This window comes from Gigantopelta aegis, chromosome 9 (assembly GCF_016097555.1).
Source record: "Gigantopelta aegis isolate Gae_Host chromosome 9, Gae_host_genome, whole genome shotgun sequence".
NCBI lineage: Eukaryota > Metazoa > Mollusca > Gastropoda > Neomphalida > Peltospiridae > Gigantopelta > Gigantopelta aegis.
The window spans coordinates 65,896,884-65,920,143 of record NC_054707.1 but is presented as its reverse complement, the minus strand read 5'-3'; the positions used below and the strand labels follow the sequence as shown (position 1 = coordinate 65,920,143).

Below are 23,260 nucleotides of genomic sequence, written 5' to 3'. Positions count from 1 at the left end.
AATCACTGCCAACAAGCATGTCAGTTATTTTTTTCTGCATGGTAATAAACATAGTAAACTGACTCATAAAAACCAGAGCTGACTCATCAGTGAAGACAAATGATGGACACCAAAATGGCTATTCACCATCAAGAAATTTTGTTTATGTCATATTGCCATATTATTGAACCCTTAAAATATGTCCCTGGTGGAAAAACATTCTCTCTGGACTTCATAAAATCTGACATGTTGCATGATAGGGGATGCAGGTCATTTTCCTAGAAGACATTCATTGTGTATGCATATAAGCTAGAAATCTGTGAATCTTGACACACTCTGAAATAACATGACTAGAACCATCTTAATTATAAGAAATCAGGAAATTAGTAAAGATTAATAACAAAATATAGTTATTTTTATCAGATTTTAAAGAAAAATGTTTGGCTTCGACTGCATTTATAACTGGAATCTGCATTAAAATACTTCCAAGAACTTTTAAAATCAAACATTATTGAAAACTCCTCTGATCCTGACTGTATTGATGATGACTATGCAACTTATTTCTTTGATCTATCAAAACCATAGTGTAAGTTGTTCTTCTGGTCATACAAATCATCTACTGCATAGTCAATAGTCAATTCATGAACAAACAGGACAGCACCTACCACAAACTCTACAGGCCACCTAACAGCTCACCAAGTCTTGTATTTCTTTACCTATGGTTCAGTATCTGTAAACTGTTCTATTTATAACAAACTCTTCATTTTCACAACACAAAGAAACACATTAATAAATATTTACTGCACAGGTAAACACAAGTAGCACAGATAAATAAATAAAGTCACATCAATAAATATGTTCTGAATGACACATCAGTTAAATATGTTCTGTATGTAACACATCAGTTGATAGTTTACTATTCCATTCATTAAATAGCATAACAGGATCCTAACTATCACTGACAGGATCACTAGATCAAACCTAATCAAGAATGTCTAAAATTAGAAAGACTTGATATTGTTCAGGTCATCTATACATAATTTGAATATTTTTAGTTCAGAATAATATCACAGACATATAAACACAACTCCTATACTGTTATAGTGATATTCTTATGTTTACCACTTTAAATTTAAAAAATTGGACAGAATTCTAAAGTCCACATGTTTGAACTCTGATAATTGGTATGTTATCACAAAAATTTAAAAATGTTGTTTTTTCATGGTAAACTTTTTTTCTTTTTTTTTTGTACTTTGGAGTACTGTATAATATCAGGGGGAAATTTTTTTATTAAAATTTATAGTATTAAACGTATCAGAATGGAAAACAACATGCAAAACCATGCATAAAAAATAAAATCTGTAAACAAAATGAAGAAATTCAAGATAAACTCATGGAAGAAGAAAACTCATCAAAATTAACACAAGTCTCAAAATTCAGTTTTTGAGGAACATGAGTGTGACTGCGCTTCTGCATGCCCCTAAATTCTATTCAAGGGGGAACAAAATACAAGACCCTCATTTGACAAAGCTGCACTTCCATTATTTCAAACAGTGAGCTTTTTCCCGTATCAACATTTTGATAAGTGCAAGTTTTTTGGGTTCCTGGGTAGTTCAAAAACAAAAGTCTGATGGCCAGATGGTTATAAAATAATTAAGAAGGAAATAATTAACGTCAGCGATTTTTATCTATAAACACATGGGGTACCGTACATGTAGCTTAAGCTACAACATTAATTAATGATTTTGATAAATATTTAATAGCAGCCATTTAACTCAGTACTTCATATGTTGGGGGTTTCAAATCTTGCTTCGACTATGATAAAGATACCAAATTAGCAAGTATATATATATATATATATATATATATATATATATATATATATATATATATATATATATATATATATATATATATATATATATATATATGCAAATGCAATGATCATCATTTCCAAGTAAAAAAGCTGAAAATAATGATAAATGATAAAGACTTTGTAATTGCCACCTGTTAGCAAGAGCAATGATTGGTTAGTAAAACTGAGTGCAAAATGAAGAAGGAAAGAGATGAAATACATAAAGAAAGGAAGTTAACGAGGGTTGTCTCATTTAACACAACTTTCATTTTTTTTTTACACTTCATTTTAGGGAATTATAATTACAGTGAAACCCCTCTAAACCAGACACCCATAGGACAAAGTAAAAAGTCTGGTTTTAAGGGGTATTTGTTTTAGAGAGATTTTGTTCTACACTGACATTTAAAAAGGGACTGTGAAAAATGCCTGGTTTGACTGAATTACAAAGGGTCCAGTTTAAAGAGGTTTCATAGTACATACAATCTCGTCAATGAAAAAAAAAGGACCATTTTTTAATATATCTTTTACGTTTAAAAAATGAGATAAAACAAAACAAATGAGATTAAGGGGGAGACAACCCCAAATCAACTTCAATGATTGCATACCGTCAGGACCCATGTTAGGATTATTATTGATTTGTTTAAAATGATCCAATCCTTTAAATATAAATGCCCATTAGCTAACTGTTCAAGAACATGTTTGTTGTTATTGGGAGTTTTTTTCTAGTAGAATATAATTTGTCAACCTCACAAGCATTCCATGCATATTATGTTTTGATATAGGTATTAGTAGTACAGACTCACCCTGGTAACTACACAAATTAACAAATCATAGCTCCATTTACATGTACTAATGCACAAGCTTCTTTAACCAATCACAAATTATAAGTATAAGTTACTCTAATACACTTATATGCATCATTTACTCAAATGAACCAATCGGAAGTGCACTTACATGTATCCATTTCTTTATCTATCCAATCACAACTGAGTTTACAAATTAAAAAAGCAACAAAGAATGAATGGTGTTAAGATTAAAGAATTCCACTATCTTTATTTAGTCTTTAATACCAGAAAGCTACAATGGACTTCACAAACTTACTGTTATTATAGTTATTTTCCAACTGACAACTTAATCATCACAATTTATGTTTGAATTATCTCAAACTGTGACAATAATTTTTCAATAAAGAGCTGTTACAAAAAAGTTAATTAAAGACATTGTACTGACTTTACCTCTTTCTAGTCCTTATGTTCAAAACAGAACTTATATAACACCCACCTAAATAACACTCAATGTTCAGTCTGATTGGATATAACCATATAGTAATTGTAGTTCATACAATAACATCCATAATTCAGAAGATATATGTGTAAAAACAACACTGACTTCAATCTGTAACCAAAAATCAATAATTCCCTTTAAGAATATTACTAAAAAAAATTACTAATGATTTATGAAAGTGCTTTAGCAGGAAGCTTTCCAGGGTGAGTCAATTATATAGTATAGGGGGTATTTGGATGATTTTGAATTAGCTGAAGGTTGATATAATCCCGTGCACTATGGTACCTGACGCAGACACTCAATGCCAGCAAGGTCGAAGGTCACTGTAAAGTAAACTGAAAATGAAACAAACAAATTAAAATGTGTGCAAAACACAGAAATGAAGTAGTCAACTTACAGAGCATAAAGCCAGATAATATTCAGGTTAACTGATATTTAAAAAAAATTAATTACTTGATAAAATATCTATTAGATCATTAGTAACTGTCAGTTTATTTATGGTTATTTTCCTTTTAAATAGATCACATTCTTAGTATAATGATGATCTCCAATGAGATATGCTTCAAGCATATGCTGTCTTGCAATACGTTTTTTTTTATTGAGTTTTAACTACCTGACCTGTAATCTTTGTGTTGTTGGTACCTTCTTTATAACAGGTTGTCTGATTTCTAAGAGCAGATCAAAATCTACATTTGCATTTAATTTTATAAAGGATGTTGTTAAAAATGGCAAATCCAATGAGGTTTGGGTTGGGGGGTTTTGGGGGAGGGTTTTTTAGGGTGTTGTTGCACTTTTTTTCTTGCTTTTTTGGGGTGTCATGCTAGGATTAAACATTCAATCAAAATGACTTAAATAACATGACAATGGCAGATTCGGAAAAAAGATAATGTAACTAAGAAATAGTTGAAGTAGTGAAGTATTTTTAATTCATGCCAAAGAAAAGTAAACAAAACCAGGAGCAAGTTATTCTTCATTACCAATGAGGCAGTTATCAGTAAATTCATGCAAGTATTTATACCATTATGTTTTGGGGGGTTTTTATATCTAAATTAACTCTATTTCAATGGTATCAAAGTTAAATATAATTTTAAGCTTTATACATCTGCAAGTTCTACTAAAATAAAAATAGAAGCACAAAAACAAAACAGAAATAGAAGTTTCAACAAAATAAAAATTGTAGAAGCATAAACGAAACAAAAGAAAACTGAAAACAGATACTGAGATTTTAACCCAAACAAAGGATACAGTTCAGTGACACAAGCGATATTAATGAACAGGTGTGCTGACAAACAGGTGGCCAATATAATGTCTGCTTCTATTTGTTGGACAACATGATAATCTTCATAAAACAAGGCTTACGCATGTTAATTAACTAAACAGCTATATTATAACAAAACGTTTCTAATACAATGTGTCAAAACCATGTACTAGTCTTGATCAATATATATATATATATATATATATATATATATATATATATATATATATATATATATATATATATATATATATATATATATATATATATATTAAATTATAACAACAACAAAATTACATACAAGAAAAATTTCATAATTTGATGCCTTGGTATCTGAAAACATGTTTAAAATAGACTGAAAACTAACATTTATTCCCTATGTAGGGCCTACAAACATTTGAACATTGTATAATAAATACTTTAAGTAAACTAGTTGTAAATCTAAATAGATTTCGACCATGTAAATGTAAATATAAATATTAATGTAATAACATGCATGCTGTGTTAAGCAACCATCATTCTTTTTAGCCACAACTATTAAAATTAGGCATCTTAAGACAGGTGGCTGTTTAACAGGTTGGAAAGAAAGAAAGAAATGTTTTATTTAACGACGCACTCAAAACATTTTGTTAGCTAACGCAAAGAAGACTCAAAACATTTTATTTACGGTTATATGGCATCAGGCATATGCTTAAGGCCCACACAGATATTGAGAGAGGAAACCTGCTGTCGCCACTTCATGAGCTACTCTTTTTGATTAGCAGCAAGGGATCTTTTATATGCACCATCCCACAGACAGGGTAGTACATACCACAGCCTTTGATATACCAGTCATGGTGCACTGCCTGGAACAAGAAATAGCCCAATGGGCCCACCGACGGGGATTGATCCCAGACCAACCACGCTTCAAGTGAACGCTTTACCACTGGGCTACGTCCCGCCCGTTTAACAGGTTGGATAATGGCATAGTAATGTGGCTTCTTTAGAATATTATATTAGATGAAAGAATATTAAAGTGGTCCCGCCCGTTTAACAGGTTGGATAATGGCATAGTAATGTGGCTTCTTTAGAATATTATATTAGATGAAAGAATATTAAAGTGGTCCCTCCAGACAGATGGCTGTTTCACTGGTCAGTGTAAACTAACTATATGTAGACTGTTGAAAAGAAGTGTGGGAAAACAAAGACAGAAAATGTGATCACGACCTAAATCAACAGAATTCGACAGAATCAAGAAGTTAACTGTAATTATTGGCAGTCAATTCTACAGTACTGACATTCAATCAAAAATAATAGGGGTGACTATTGTGGTCAGTTTTACTATTGCAATAGTATTGCAATAGTTAAAATACTATTATGATAGTATTGCAATAGTGGATTCTTAAATCGCTTGGTAACATTAATATTAATAGATATTTCACAAAACTATTATGTATGTATGTATATGTGTATGTGTCTGTATCTGTGTGTGCACGTGCGTGTGTGCGTTATGTACATATGTTTATGTCTGTATACATGCCTGTGTTTATTTGTAATGTCAATAGGTAGTGAAATCATATCTAAAAAAAATTATAAGATAGACCACACATTGTTGTTGTTATGCTATGCTTTCACTGTGCATACTATTGAAACTATCTATAGTTAAGCAAACAATTGCGATAGTTATCGATAGATGAATTAACTATCGATGCCTTGCTATTGAGACACTGACTATCGCAATATATCAATAATTCGATGTATTGTTACACCACTACTAAATAACATATCTGTATTTTACACAACCACAACTATTCTAGCAGTGAATTAAATTTGGTCTCAAATATCATCTGTATCAGTATATATATATATTTAATTAATAGTGTCCTTTAAAGACAGGTGGCTGCTTATTAGAGGAAGCCGTTTGATCAGGTTTCCTTGTAAATACAAGTGTAAGTGTAAACTAAGTGAAAACACAAGCCGGGACTGGCGAGGTTAATGAATTCTGCAGTGATTGATATACCACCAGCGATGTATTGATAAATTAAGTACACCAGGCCTGGCAAGTAGCTCCAGCAAATCTTGTAACTCTTGTTTATTGATATTTGTTCATGGCCGGAAAACCCCTTTGTTAAATATAGCAACAGAATCAATGCACTGTGTGGGCCAGTGTGTCACATGATTTGGCCAGTGAGCTGGATATTATTGAACTGGAGGCAGTGCTATCAGAAAGTGATCTCTCTCGCTTATCACATTAATGTAAGATACTGATGTGGATATAAACATATTAATAACATTATTTCAATACATTTAATTAGTATCTCAACATAAAATCTTTACCTTAATATCAATATGGCATACATGGCTGGGTTTTTAAAATTTAATTATTGCTTAAACGTATGGTACATATATTAAGGCCAGGTTAAACTGCTATTTAATATGTTTTAAATTAATTGGACTTTTTATATACATATCAATATATATGACACCACATTCTATGTACAATTTTTGTCTCTAGTTGAAAAATGCCTTATAGTACTATAACCTGATGATTTTTTTCTTCTGTACTGCACCCTATATATTTTAGGCTATGTATAGACATGCTATGAAGCAATGGTTCAAGAGGTTAGTACAGTTAAATTATAAATAGATAAGTACTTATTACAAATGTTTTATAATATTTTTATGAATGTTGAAAACAATCTAAGCTCGCAATCTAAACTATGAACAGACCATTTGAAACCAAATAAATAAAACCAAGAAATTCAATTTAAAAAATTTCAATGAATAGGTAATAAAAAAATGTTTACATTTTGAACTGATATCAACTTTGTGTAATATGTTTACAGGGTTTTGCCCACACTGGCACATGATTGCTATCATTACCACCACTCCAAATTACAAGCCAGTACTTTCAACCAATTATTGCTTTTTGAACAGCATTAACATTTTGTCAGTAAATAAATATGTTTTCCAAATACACAAAAATCACGGGAAATAATAGAAAAGGTGCTTAGAAGCAACAAAGACCATTAGTAATTAAAAAGTATATATTCACAGGAAAGCATGGCCCTAGACCCTTTCAACTCACTCTTGCCTGGTACTCAAATACGTCTCGTCTAAACCCTGCATCTAGCATCACTCCCATAAAGCTGAGAGATGCATTTCAGTGAAAAGGAAAATGTCTGTATCTGTTTACAAGGATCGATAGAGAAGCTCATAAACAAGACTGTTTTGTGGTGTAAGTGCATTAATGAAGTTTGATTGTCAGTTATTGGTCACTGGCTTCAAGCAGTCCCATTTCTCTATTACAAATATTCACTGTGCTAACGATTAACAAATATGTATTCAGCAGTTGTTGCTAGGTAACATTCTTGTGCTTTGTTTCAGATGTTGTTTATAATATACAAAAGCTGTATGTGTAGAGTAATGACAATGAGCTCTATCATGTGTGTTATTTTGAAAAATAAAACATGGACTAAATGAACGTACTACACTTCACTAGTTGATCTTCACTAATTGAACTTCACTAGTTGAAAGTATTACAGTGAATTCCATCCAAACAGAATAGTTTTCAGTCTCTTTTTTAAATATCAACATAGAAGAGAACCTCTTTAAACTGTATATGCCTTAAAACAGGACACTTTACTTGATGCTGTGGCTGTAGTTTTAGTCATCTTACTGACTACAAGTGCTGAGGTGTCGTTAAACAAATATTATTTTCCTTTTTCCTCATGGATTAATGGTTCTAATGACTGATAGAAGTTTGATTTGTTTAATGTCATCACTAGAGCACATTAATTAATCATTGGCTTTTGGATGTCAATCATTTGATAATTCTAACTAAATTTGAAAAAACAAAGTTAGTGTATTTCAACACCACCACTAAAGCACATAAATTAACAATTTTTTCCATTAGCAGGAAGGGATTTGTTATATTCACTTTCCCATAGACAGGATAACAAAGGTTCCCATTTATAAAAAAAAAAAAACTAAACTTACTCAATATTAAAATAAAAAATTGTAATTAAAAAAAAAAAAAAAAAAAAAAAAAAAAAAAATTTATGAACTTGTAATTTTAACTGTATTCTTATTGTTTATTTCCAAATAACAAAGGTGTAATTGTTAAGAGCAATATCATGCTAAACGTATCTACAAACAATACCCAAACTACACTTTCTTAATAATTTACTTTCATAACAGCACATTTAACCTCTACATTGCCTAACATGATCAAAGAAACATAAATAAACCTGCAAAGAAACATAAATAACCATATTGCACACCAAAAAATGGGCTCACAAAACATCTCTTTTCACAACAAAGCATATTGCTTGCCCCCATATTCCCCCTATTCACAGCAACCTAGTCCAGTCTTAATAAGCTCTCTCCTTTGTGAGGGGGACAAAGCCTGCGAGGCTTTATGCCCGAAAGTCCAACATGGAGCGCGTGCCAATTGTCACGTGTGAAAGGACTCGGTGGATCACCCGAAAAGGGATGGTATCACACTCGAGTGAACACAGGGGCATTAGCGACAGCTGGCAGGCCCAGTCCCTCGGATCCAGTTGGTACAATTTTAATGCAAACAAGATACATGAACGCAATTTAGCACCATTGTCAGGCCCTACCTGCTAATTAACAATTTGGCATTGTTTGTCTGCAAATTAGCACTGGTTTTTAACAGTTGGATATATCTAACGGTTTGCTGTCTTCATTAACACATTTTTACTTCATGTCACTGAGCCCCAGGTTAATTCGGTGTTTGTTGTTCTGATAATGTGACAGTACAGAACTCGTGACAAACATGCAAGAAACAAGACAGTGTTCAGGGCTGCCATCAATATGTTATTTTCTTAATTGTTTTTGTTGGTTTTTTACTCCATATATTATTTGAAGACCAAAATGGGTTTGTAATACCACATGCTGTGTATGACTGTCAGAAAGCTGCAAATGGACAAAACAGATGGCTTTTAATACTATAAAATTAAGAAACAGGCTTACTGAGCCAACACTACAGAGCCATGTATTAATCATTTTAGGTGTCAGTCATGCAATAAATGTAACTCATGGTCCAGTGTATGGGAACTCTAGAACACTACATGTGGGAGGGTTTATTAATGACATTAATTAATACAAAATGCTCACATCAAGCATATAATACTATTATAACTAAAGGGTTGGGAGGTGGTGTTGAATTACGTATAGAATAAGCTTTGATATGTGTGTACTTTAGTGGTGTCATCAAACAAAATAAACAAAATATATAGTAAAACCCCTTTAAACTGGACTCCCACGGGAACAAGTAAACTGTCCAGTATCAATGGGTGTCCAGCTTAATGAGGTTCTGTTATGAACTGATATTTAAGAAGGGACAGTGAAAATTGTCTGGTTTTGAGGGAATTCCAATTTACAGTTTTCAGGTGTTTCACAGTTTTTAGCAAATTTACTTTGAACACCAACATACATGTATGGTGGTTGAAACACTATTTATTTACAATCATACATAAAAAAAAGTAGTATTGGGAATGGCCAAAACGAAAAAGCTTATATAACATATATGTAGTCAACAATGTGCCCAATACATGCCATAATATATTGACACCAGTTCACATAAATAAATTATTACCAAGTAACATAATTGATGCCAAAACGTGTTGCAGAGAAGCTACAAATATATTAAGCCACCTGTAAAGAGTAATCTGCTTTGTCATACCCCGTAAACCCTTTCTTTACTGTACTATATAATTGTGCTGCCATCTGGTCATTTCTAGTCGGTCAGTCAGATGGCATTTTAATTATTAATATTTCTATTTCATAAAATGAAAAAAAAAAAGACAAAGAAATTATGGCTAAACAAAAATAATACAACTATAAGATGATCCAATTTGAAGCAGTGTTTTTCTCTAAATCTGTAACAACTGTGTAAAAGCAAGACATTTACAAAAACCGGTGTAATCTGGTCTTAGAAATACCTGATAAAATAATAATAATAACGGTAAACGGTAAATGAATCACACACCCAAACTGCACTATCCAATTATTCGTGGAGCTTTTAACTATAATTATTATTATTATAAATAGGTCACATCTCCCAGGCACGACAAAACAAAACAATTTCCTGGCCAAACTCCCGACTATTCATGCAAGCATTTATAAACCAACAGACTGCAAATGGAATATTTTAATTACCTGAGCCGCCATTAGCCACACAAGTCACCTGAGGTAGAAACACCGAACAGGCTGCCAGCACAAATATCATATTGCACACAAAGAACTCGCATTTCTAATTTGAATTACAACTTCATATTGAATAAATACCTGTCATTTTATCATACCTAAACAACCATTGTCTCGGGCTTGGCAGTATTAGTCCAACTGTATGCAGTCATATTACTAATATGTTAATTGAAGTGTGTGGTATGCTGTGGGGGGTGGGTCATGGTAACAAATAAAAATAATAACCCTGTGCGTTATTAAATATTACATGTAGTGTGGATTCCGATGGGAGTAAATTTATCCTCCATTTTGTTTAATATTTTGTTTTTTAAAACCCACAAAGTTTGTTTTCCTTTTGTTTAACAACAACACTAGAGCACATTGATTAATTAATCATTCGGGGCTTCTACAATTTTTATAAAATCCACTAGCCATGGGATCGGTGATTTTAAAAATGTATTAAATAATCTAGAAGCCCTGAATCATTGGTTATTTGATGTTTTAAACATCTGATCTTAAGAGGAAATCTGCTACATTGTTTTATTAGCAGCAAGGGTATTTTATATATGCACTTTCTCAAGCAGAACAGCACATACTGCTGTGGTCTTTAATATATACCAGTCACGGCTCAGACAATCAAATAGTATTTTCAAACATCTTCAGTCACTTATATGTAAATTATTTCAGTGCCTTATTACATAAAGTCGGCGATGTGATAACATTTGGTGGTGTTTTTGGCATTTTTTTGAATCCTGTGAAAAAGAGTCTCTATAACTATGATTTGTTTTCATTGCTATTTATTTGTTTGATTAGTCGTGGTCATGTAAACTCTACCCAAGAAATGTATGTATCTGAAGTGTCAGTTGTAGCAACGAGTATGAAGTGTCATTACATACAGCCAAGTCAGCTGATATCTCAGTGTCAAACTCACTGTGAGCATGGCCATGGTGTTATGAAGGTACTTCAAACATCAGGTAGATGGGAAGAAATCAAGGACCTAGAAACCATATAATGTACGTGTGTGCATATGTGTGCGTGTGTGGTTTGAAAGTGGTGTCAAGATACTTATCAACTAGACAGGAAAAAAATGGGTCCCTACAAAACCATATGTGTGCATTTTGCCAGCATTGTTAAAAGATACTTCTGAGTTAAGAACTAGAAACAAAGAAAATAAGGCACTACAAAACCGTACATGTATATTCATTATGTTAGTATTAGGAATCAGACTTCCCAGACATCAACTAGACATGAAGAAAACAAGGCCAGGCTACAAAACCATGTATGTTAATTTTGTTAGCATTAATTTATGACTAGATTTCCCAGACATCAACTAGACATGAAGAAAACATAGCATTATATGAGTGTGTTTGCCAGTATGGCTGTAGTGGTATAAAAGCACTTCAAAATCAACAACCAGAACAGGCGTGCGCTACAACAGGTTGCTATGAATTTGCACGTAAAGCCCTATGACCTGACCTGACCTAACAACTAGATATTAAAGAAAATAAAGCCCATCAATATTGCTGTGTAGCTGAATGGTACTTCTGAATCATCAGCAAAGACCAAAGAATATACGGGTCTACAGTCAAGCAACTGCTCCTAATTGGGTATGCTTGAGCAAAATGAAAAACTGCTCACTCATCACACATTCGTATCACTTATTTATTTTACAGAAAATTATTGTGAATTTGATACTGAGAAGAATTGCTCTCCTACATAATTTCAGGATAGCAGGTCACTGCCCACAAACGATTTTCAAATCAAAAGTACTAGCTCTAAAAAAAAAAATATGTATGTGTATTTTGTATGTATATAAAGATAGTAATGTCATCAGAAATGCCACCATTATTAGTTTGGAAAGCTGAATGGCAATTCACTGCAGTCTCTAACATCTAAAAAAATATACTCTTTTTTTTAAACTTTTTTTAAAACCTTGAGTTCTAAATATGGACCTACCTTTTATATTAAAGTATCCTTTGTGTACAACCTCCCACAGGCAGACAATACATGCCAGACAGATAAATATCTGAGTTTAGTATTAAAGCTACCAGAGCTTTAGATCTCACTAATTTGGTCACAACAGGTTGTTTTCCTGTTCTCAACACACTGAGGTCTTCTTAGTGCAGTAATGTCACAAATAACTGCTGAAGAGTTGTAGATATCCACAGTGGCGTAGTGTGGGTTGCCAGCGCCCGAGGCAAGGCCACTATTGCGCCCCCTAACTGGTGGACCATAAGCACTCCCCAAGTCCCTTCCACCAGTCCAGAATTTTGCACCCACCCGGGGAAATCAACCGGTGGTCCCACCCATGCTAAGTCACTGAATATCCAGAACATCATTTCAAGTAATTTTTGGGCACATATATTTCGGCACATCTATCACCTCTGGTGAAATCTAAAGCATTGGCTATGTTATGCAACTCATTCCTAACATATATTGTGCATACACATGTAACATTTCAGACTTCTTGAGAATTGAAAATTTGCATAAAACCATTTAAAAAGAAAGAAAGAAATGTTTTATTTAACTCAACACATTCCATTTACGGCTATATGGAATCAGACATATGGTCAAGGACCACACAGATTTTAAGAGGAAACCCGCTGTCGCCACTACATGGCCCACTATTTCCGATTAGCAGCTAGGGATCTTTTATTTGCGCTTCCCACAGGCAGGATAGCACAAACCATGGCCTTTGTTGAACCAGTTATGGATCACTGGTCGGTGCAAGTAGTTTACACTAACCCATTGAGCCTTGCGGAGCACTCACTCAGGGTTTGGAGTCGGTATCTGGATTAAAAATCCCATGCCTCGACTGGGATCCGAACCCAGTACCTACCAGCCTGTAGACCAATGGCCTAACCATGCCATCACCAAGGCCGGTAAAACCATTTAAAGACAAAAACCATTGGTGGGTTATGCAAAAACAAATTCATGTAACCCATTTTGTTTTTATGTAACCCATCATGACCATGTAAATGATGTTAAAATTCAATGCATGAACAAAAAAATTGTTGTCGCAAAACGATGCACGAATGAAACTATTGCTCTCGCAATTTTACTGCACAATTTTTAACATGTACTTTTTTAGTGAAATAGGGAGAAATATGAATGTACTGTAGAATAATTTTACTGTATGTAAACATCTAACTTGCACCTTGCACACCCACATACTATTTTACTGCAAAAATGCTAACTTGCCCTTTGCATCCACATATAATATTTTACCACACAAATGTGTCTGTATTGAATAAACTTGGGAGAAATGCGAATTTTATCTTCCACAATTTTCTATAAACTACAACCAATGAACTAATAACCTGACTAAATGTGCGTAGGATTGGGTCAGTAAAACATGGTCTACTTTCGCCATCTGTTATACAATTATCAATACATGTTAATACACTGTAACAAAAATCAAACCATATTACCATAAGATGACCTCGAATATTGAACTGAAAGTGTGAAACTATTTCACTGGAGAAGCTCACTGGAAAGGGCTATATGACACTTGGCCTGTTTATTGACGTATCAATTGTTTATTGACTTTTTACTACCTGGCCCTGCTAACCCCCAGTGTTATTATCAATGTGCTGACATAGTTCCACTCTGAGAGAAACAAATCTATATATGTCATCTCGAGTCCCTTATGTTGCAGAAAATAAATAGTATATTTACCACCTAGTACACATATATCATAAAAGTAGAAACATATGGGGATATGTTAGTTTGGTATTTCCCTATTGTAGAAATTAAAAATATTGCACTATCATCAATGAGAAATATGTATCATACCAACTACAAAGACTTTATTTCACCTCTAGAACATCATTGTTTCAGGAAACACAAATGCCAACACCATCATCAATGATAGATAGATAAATACCATCACACAGTAACATAAAAAATTCAAACACTGTACTACTGGTATTTTAATGTTAACCTCCCTTTGTTTAATATACCCTGGTTTTAGGGGACAGAAACTGGAATCACACAATAAATACCATCACACAAAAGCAACAGAAACATTAAAAAAATTTAATTCAAACAATAACACTACCACTGGTATTTTATTGTCAACCCCCCTTTTTTATATTACCGGTAATACCGTTTTTCAGGGACAGAAACTGGAATCAACAGTAAAAGGGCAGTGAAAATTCAAATACATGTATTTCCATTTGTCACATTTTATGCCCAAATTAATGACCTAACCTGGTACTTTAAAAATACAACAGGTAGCTCAATAACATCAAAGCAGCCACATGTACACGCTATTGTCTACCTGCATCACAGCACACTGCATACTAGTTGTAGGGTTTTTTAAACCAGTATCACATCACATGGAAAGAATTACGAGAGAATGAATGTCGTTAATAAGACAGATAACTGTCAGTTTGAGATGGTGAACCCTGTCAGGTGGAGAACCATCTGTTGAGCTCACCTGTCCTGTGACGGCCGCACTTGGCAGCTAGAGCTGTCCTTTGTTCGAAGCTCACTCCCTTCCATGTGCTATCTCATATATCACACTCCTCCATGTGTCATCTCGTCTTAATACATAACACACTCCACCTCCAGCTAATTGGATTCTCAGTCTTCTCACATCACAACAACAAAAACACAATGCCAGTAATTCGTGAAATATTCACAAGTGAAGCTAAGGGTGAAATATTTACAAGATCAAGTGAATTTAACAAAACAAAAAAACATATAGTGGTCAGTCAAGAAATTATTAAAAGAGGGTGGTTGGAGGTGGGTGGAATATTTTCCACTATCCCACCCACCCCAGCTTTTGCTACCCATAAAACAAACGTATAGACAGCACCGATAAAATAATGTGTACCTACTACTCATGTGTTATTATTCTTCGAATGGGTCTGTGTTGTTCAATATTATTGTTCATCCTTGTTATTAATGTTATATCATAAGTGTTTGTAGTTGCACAGATTGGCCCATCCCACCCAATTCATCATTGGCTAGACAAATAATTTCAGAAATTACATTAAGAATAGAAATAGCAGGTGAAAATTAAATTATAGGCGGCTATTACCGTCTGCTATGAATGTCATGTGACGTAAACTAGTTCGTATCAAAGACTAACGATGACACAATTACACTGTTTTATTTTAAATATTAACACAATACATTAACTACAGGCTATAGTGTTTTTCCTAGCTGGTTTTAGCATGGTGCAGCACCATGCCTCAATAGCCTAGCACCATCTTGCCTTAATCAGCACCATGCTGCCCTAAGATTAAACAAGCCTTTTTCACTCATTATTTCTAAAATTGCCTTTATAAAACACCCAAAAAGGTTTTATTAATTAATAAAATACGCCTTTTATATCTTTTGCCATTCATTAATTTGCAAGCACATAAATTACGTTAATCTTTATTTCAAATAATTTTTGTGTATTTTTAATGAAGAAAAAAAGACCTGAAAATGGTGAAAATGTGTTTGGTCGACCATGCCTTGCCAAATTTCTAGGGAAATCACTAGGTTAGTAACAACCAATCAGGGATGGAGTTTTAAATGCATACCAAAAGGTTATCAACATGTAAAAATTATGTAAAAGTACCAACATGTGGTAGCCTGGGAAGCATACATCTGTATACATACTCAGAAAATATTAATGCAGTTACTTAAATATTCAGGAATTCAAGAAAGTATACACCTGTCCTAAATTAAAAAAAATGTCTGACAGATCTAGTTTCCTGCCAATAAATTATTCAGTAACCTCTTTTTTATCAAGTCAAACTGAAGGTTTTTTTAAATAATAATAATATTTTTTTTTTTTAAGTATTTGTTTTAGTATAAAAATATGCCTTTTATCAAGTCAAACTGAAGGTTTTTTTAAATAATAATAATACATTTTTTTTTTAAGTATTTGTTTTAGTATAAAAATATGCCTTTTATCAAGTCAAACTGAAGGTTTTTTTAAATAATAATAATATTTTTTTTTAAAAAGTATTTGTTTTAGTATAAAAATATGCCTTTTATCAAGTCAAACTGAAGGTTTTTTTAAATAATAATAATACATTTTTTTTTTAAGTATTTGTTTTAGTATAAAAATATGCCTTTTATCAAGTCAAACTGAAGGTTTTTTTAAATAATAATAATTTTTTTTTTTTAAAGTATTTGTTTTAGTATAAAAATATGCCTTTTGGTTAACATGCTGATATACTAACTAAGCAGGGCTTCTAGAATTTTACAAATCCACTAGCCATGGGTTCAGTGATTTTAAAAATTTACTAGCCACGATTAAACATTCACTAGCCCTACTTTACTTAATACAATTTTACTAATAGTAATAATCGGATATGTTACATAACGAGGGAGATGGAGCTTAAAACAACTGGTATACCAAACATTATGATACGTACTGTCCTGACTGTGGGAAAACAAATATAAAAGATCCCTTGGTGCTAACAGAAAAATGTAGTTGGTTAAGACTACATGTCATAATTACCAAATTGTTCGACAATCCATATCTTATGATTAATAAATTGATGTGCTCTAGTGGAGTGGTTAAACAAAAACTTTACTTTAGCTAAATGCAACTGTCCTAAGACATCACATTCTACACATGCATGTAGCAATTTGTATATATGGTGGGTTATGTAAACATGTTTATCCAAAATTTACATACTTAATGTATTATATACATATACGCATGGCTGTAACTAGGTAGGTGTGGGGAGGAGGGCCACAGGGTACAGTTGCATCATTGAATTCAAAAATACAAAGTATAAAAAATGCTGGTTTTAGTTCAATACTTGTGCCATTTATGTCTAGCCTGAAATTAATATATCTCTCTCTAACCTGATTTTGTTTCAATTACATCCCCAACTTCCCCATCACCATTTTAGGCTAGGTATGATGCAAATATATGTATTGTATATTTATATATGCCCTTTGAAATTGAATGACATCAAGCATTTTGCTTTGAAACAACCATCAATTAACATGAAATAAATGTATTTTTTCTGCAGTGACGAGCAACCTCACTTCTCTCGATTCTGCGAAACCCTCTTCATCAACTCAATAATTCTGCGAAACCCTCTTCATCAACTCAATATACCTTTACTGTTGGTTGCCCGACCATTTTGCCATTTTGTAGAGAACACACGACTGCTGCTCGTCTCCACAGAGTTATTACAGAGCACCCGACTGTGACACAGAACACTGTCATGGCAGTCGACCACAAAGAGAAACACTGGCTCCAGCCTGCAACAAACCACGTTGCTAAGCAACAGGATTACACGACCATGGCCAGAAAGGAAATTGAGATTTTCAAGTCGACTTGTTTCGCATGGCTAGTGTGGCATGGATGTAAAAATTTACATTACAGGCAACGTTCGCCAGCTAGCAATGGTGGTACCGTTAAACAATCATGAGTTTTCTTTGTGGGTTTTTTTTTTTTTTTTATCTGTGCATCAAATCATCAAAATAGACAGCACTTATAGAAAACACCAAACAAATGACATGAAAAAAAATGATGTGTATTATTAGAAAATACTTCAACAGAGAACAATAGTAAAACTAGTCGGTTGTAAAAATTAATACTCCAGTGGTTTTTTGTGTTTCATCTGTCTCTGACAATAGAATGATTTTACAATTTACAGGTAAGGTGAGTATGCTGTTGTTTACCACTTGAGATAACAAAAACAACAGGTTCTAACAAACCAATGATTGAATAAGCATGTATGTCATCTTTTTTTCTTTTTTCTTTTGCAAGAATCCATATATACAGACCTGTAAATACCAATACTGGAAATATTTCTTACATTTTTTATCCTTTCATAAATACATGTATGACATCTCTATAGATACACATACTATCACACCCATGAGATATTCATTCATAGTTATTTTCACTCAAATTAAGGTTCAAGTATGCTGCCCTGGGCACACACCTCTGCTATCTGTTCAAGACCGTGTGTTAATGATTAGTGACAGAAGGTATAGTGGCCCTACCACTACCCATTGTAGACACTGGAGGGGGGGGGGGGGACTGACTGAGATTGGAGGTGGGGGACTGACCGAGATCGAGGACTCAAAGCAAAGTTTAGAACTAGAAGGTTCAGGGGTATGCTCCATCGTACAATTTTTAAAACTAGATATCCTGAAATGCAATTTCCTGCATTTGACAAGTAAAACTGTTGGTACTGGTATGCAAAGCCAGTACCCTGGTTGCAATAGGTTTGTACAAACTGATCAACTTTCAATCATGCAATATGGTTAAAATTATACAAACTTAAAATGGTTTTGCATTAAATTAGAACCATGTATCAGTTGTATTGGCTCTATATATTTTGAAAATTGTACCTTTAATACCTATTCAATATATATATATTTCTTTTTTGTTCATGTACATGTGAAAGCAAATAAAATTCCATCATGTAAAATTTGGCAATAGACAGTGTGAGCCCTGCAAAGTGACAACATTTAGTCTTTGACTAATAACATTTTCCTAAAAATAACCATTTAAAAAATTATTTCCAGGGTTTGACAAATCCACTAGTCCTCGGTACCGGCTGGTGATTTTTGGGTCTAGACTAGTGAAAATTATTAACTCTACTACTATATAATACATAGTACACTACCAAAGCTACTGAGAGAGCTCAGTGACTTTCTCAAACATTTGTCGAACACTGTTAAATTTGTTTAAAGAAATGCTCCACACATCTTAAAATGTGCTAAACCAAACTCCGCTCCAGTGTGAGCCCTGAATATATGTTTAAAAAAACCCAACTAATTGAAACCAAAACAAACAAGATGATGAATGAGCGTTAGGTCAGATGGCTGCTACACACCACCTGAATGCCTGGACTCTTCTTCTCCAGGCCGATTATAGGCAAGGCCCAACTGGACAATTACATTGAACACGGCTTCATTACGGCTGATAGAATCAGTGCCCAGCTTCTGGCCTTGGTGTGCAGCATTCCTCCTTTGTTCGGCAAATTAATTCTCCCACTATAAAGAGGCCTAAGAGGCTTCAAATAATTGCAGTAGACGAAAAATAAATCCATGTAATATTAATGACAAAAATTGTGAACAAAGAACACACCTTTCAGGCCATGGAATATTCATTATTACTGTGTCTCATCACAAACACAGATTTGATAGGACCCGATTTGTAAACCATAGTTAATGTAAAATGAAATAAAATGTGGAACGAGGAAAAAAAAAGATTAAAAACAGAAAAAGAAAAAAAGCATTGTTAAGTATGCAACAATAGTATAGGGGTTTTTTTGTAGAGCGTTCTTCCTATAGAAGGAAATTAATTAATAATTGAATTATAATCTCTAGACAAGATGTACGTGGTAGGCAAGCCATGCACATAATCGTGATATAATGTGTGCATACAGTTAGTTTTAAGACTTAATTTTAAAATGTGTTATTTAAAATGTTCTTAACAGGTGGTTAGTCAAACACATTTCATGACACAAAAATGAAGTTGAGTTTTTTGCTTTGTGATTAAATATCTGCTTTAGGTATTATTGTACACTTAATTAAAAAATATATATATATCAAAATTGATTATTAATAATAAATTGCGGGGAAGAAAATTAAGAATTAATGACACCCCATAAAAAAAACGTACAAAAAATCATAATTCTAAAAAAAGATAAGGCAAAATGTCAAACATTCCATCTTGGTGATCAAATTTCTTTCATGTTTTAATAACTACCCACATGATACAATATAGTTACTCCACTTAACTCAGTGGGGGTTTTCAAAGTTTTAACATCTAGAATGAAAATCATGTATGTTTCAAGTTTCCAATATGATCTATACTGAATAAGTATAAAATTGTAAATTATTATTATGATTAGTAAGCCTTTTATTCATACAATTTATGAAGAAACTTTCAATATGAATCTGCTGCTTTCATACATAAACAATGTTCACAGTATTAATAAAAACCAATTATCCGCATACATAGATGAGTCAGTGAAATGTTTTGTAAATACCACTGTCTGACTGTTAGGAACATAGTCATTCTTAGTCATATTCTCTTGTATAAAATTTTTGGAATATAAACTTCTTTTTTTCATATAAATTCTTCATTCTTCTACATGTATGAGTTGGCTTCAGGTTTACATTACATAACATTGTGTATTAGCATTGAAAGCATGATGCCTTTGAACTTGATAGCTTTACAAGTTCCATCAAAGGCAATGGACATTGTGATGAATATCCATTAAAACAAAAGCAAACTAGTGGTTTTGCTTTAAATAGTAAAAGTTATGAAGTGTAGACAGGACTGTGTGTATGCAGATTTAAAGAAGTACTTACCAATGCCAATTTTACTATCTACTAGTTATTCAAAGTTGTACATAGTCATAGTGTAATACAATGTTACATGTTGATCAATGTCTGTTCCTATTTACTATCAGTTCAAAGTTGTACATTGTAAAGTCATACAGTGTAACACAATGTTACAACTGTCAGTCAAAGTGAGAAGAGGTTTCACTAAAACATTAAAATCTATTTACCTACAAACCATATTATTAACTAGGATATATACAGAAACCTTGGACTACTCTGTGTTATTGATACAAATGGAATGTTGTATCAAGTATGTGTAAAATTGTGCAACCTGTGTGATTATTGAATAAAACTAGTTCATTTACCAATACAAGAGCCACTATCTGAATGATTCCAATAATTTGACAGGAGTCTGAGATCGATTAACACCAGGCATCCTTCCAGTCAATCTATTGAACAAACCAGGTCAAAACATACACGTGTTTGCTTCAAGCAGTGGGGTCTTACTGCTAAACAGAGGGAGAACTAAAAACAACTGGTTATTGCTTTCCTTTTCAACATTTAAAAAATATATTTAATATGAAATAGTATGGTTAAATGTAATAATAAAAAAAAAAACCATTTATTTAGGCTTTTTTTTCACAACAAACAAGAAGTAAATTACAGAAAGTATCAGTTTTTTAACAACCTATAAACAAAAAAGTACATAGATTTCAATATTTAAAATATATATATATATTGACCTTTACGGAAAACTATTTACCTGCTAACCGCAGCGCCGACATTCTTTGAAATTCGGGTTCCTGCAACCACTTCCACATACGACGGAATGTTTCTCTTCCTGACTTTAGTTTGCTCCATGGTTTTGGATTGCGCAGCAGGTCACTCAGGGTGCCCTGACTACGGCACAGCACCCGTTGTGCGAAAACTGCCTGCGGGATACTGTATCGTTTAAGTTCGCTGCTTATTCTCTGTGCCAACTCCTTTGTGTTAATTTCCTCCACTTCTTGTTGCTTGTTTGGCGATTCACTGCCCGGTGCTCTGTGGTCCATCCGCTGTGGACTCTCGACGCTCTGTGGCGACGGGGTAGGGGCGGCCGACGGATGCAACCCGTTCATCGGCGAGTGCATCATGGTGTTCGGGGAATGTAATCTTGTGACAGAAGGATCTATCCTGACGGGTGCTGCGGAGTAAGATTCGAACGCATTAGGCGACATGTGCATCTTCGGCTCTTGTTTAGGCGAGCCTAGGCCATTTTGTCCATACCCGTATCCTAAACTCTGTTGGTAGTTATTCGTGCTCATCATCGTCATGGGGGTAGCTCCCAGGGTGGGTCCCATGTTCATGCTCAGCTTGTCGTATCTGGTGTAGGCACTCATATCCATAACGTTGCCAAGTCCATTGTTCTGAGGCATCAGCGTAAAGCCACCACCGACGTTGCTGGCGACGGGAACGTGGCAGAACTTGTCCGACACCGTCGAGATGGGAGGCAGCGGCTGCAATGGCGTCAGTGTGGCATAGTTTGTTGGACTGTAGTTGGGCGACATGCGGCCGTTAAGCGTGTGGTAGGTTACGTCTCCCATTTGGGAGCGGAATTCGCTACTGTCTATCATGCTGCTGACACTGACCGGGATGGCCTCGGCTCGGGTGATGGAGGCTGGAGACACCGACAACTCCGGACTGTTCACGTACTCGTTCGCTTCGCTCTCGGTAAAATCTCCTTGGTTCTCACTGTTAGCCGCGGGAGGCGCGCTCGTGCTGACAGTTGGCGACTCGCTGATTTGTTGATCCGAACACGGGAGCTCACCCATGTTTTCCATCGTCATTCCTACGATCAACAACCGATCGAACAATAAAGAATGATAAACTGTCACTTATTGTAACCTTTGGTAGCGATCTCCTGGTTGGCTGGCCTGTTTTGGGGGCTATTTACGTACGCAGGGGAACGGACAATAATCTCCTACTTTCTGGTCGATCCGCCATGTTTGGACAGCTGTAACCCGACGACCTGCGCACTACGGTTCTGCGCATCGTTAAATCACACTGCGCGTGCGCATTTAATTTACAATTTCGGGGTTTGCATACGCTTATCTTACAACTTCAGTCATTGTTAGTCTGTTGTCATTCACTAATTAGTATGTCGTGCGCAACTGATAGCGAGACCGCCACGCGCCGTTTGTCATTTTCCGAATGGATGGTTATTTTGGATTAAATTCAGTTTCTTATGGTAAATAGATTACTTTTGCCTTTTTAGACAAGATTATAGAAATAATGTACTTAATCCGAGTAAACTTTTTACAACATTTTAGTTGGTAACTTTTCGAAAGGTATATAACTTTTTAATTTATATAATTATCCCAAAGGTACAATATACTTTGTATTGCATTAGTAAATTTGTAATACACATTGGAACATAATTC

General features: G+C 34.1%; 1 protein-coding gene across 8 annotated transcripts in view; it reads right to left on the bottom strand.

Annotated features, from left to right (window-relative positions):
- Positions 1–22,830, bottom strand: part of LOC121381332 (hepatocyte nuclear factor 6-like) — a 69,233-nt gene extending 46,403 nt beyond the window's left edge. For all 8 annotated transcript variants that reach the window (XM_041510594.1, XM_041510596.1, XM_041510601.1 and 5 more), the window contains exon 1: positions 21,604–22,830. In XM_041510594.1, the coding sequence (XP_041366528.1) occupies positions 21,604–22,666 (1,063 nt within the window). In that variant the 5' untranslated portion in view covers positions 22,667–22,830. The remainder of the gene's footprint in view (positions 1–21,603) is intronic.
- Positions 22,831–23,260: the final 430 nt, after the last annotated feature.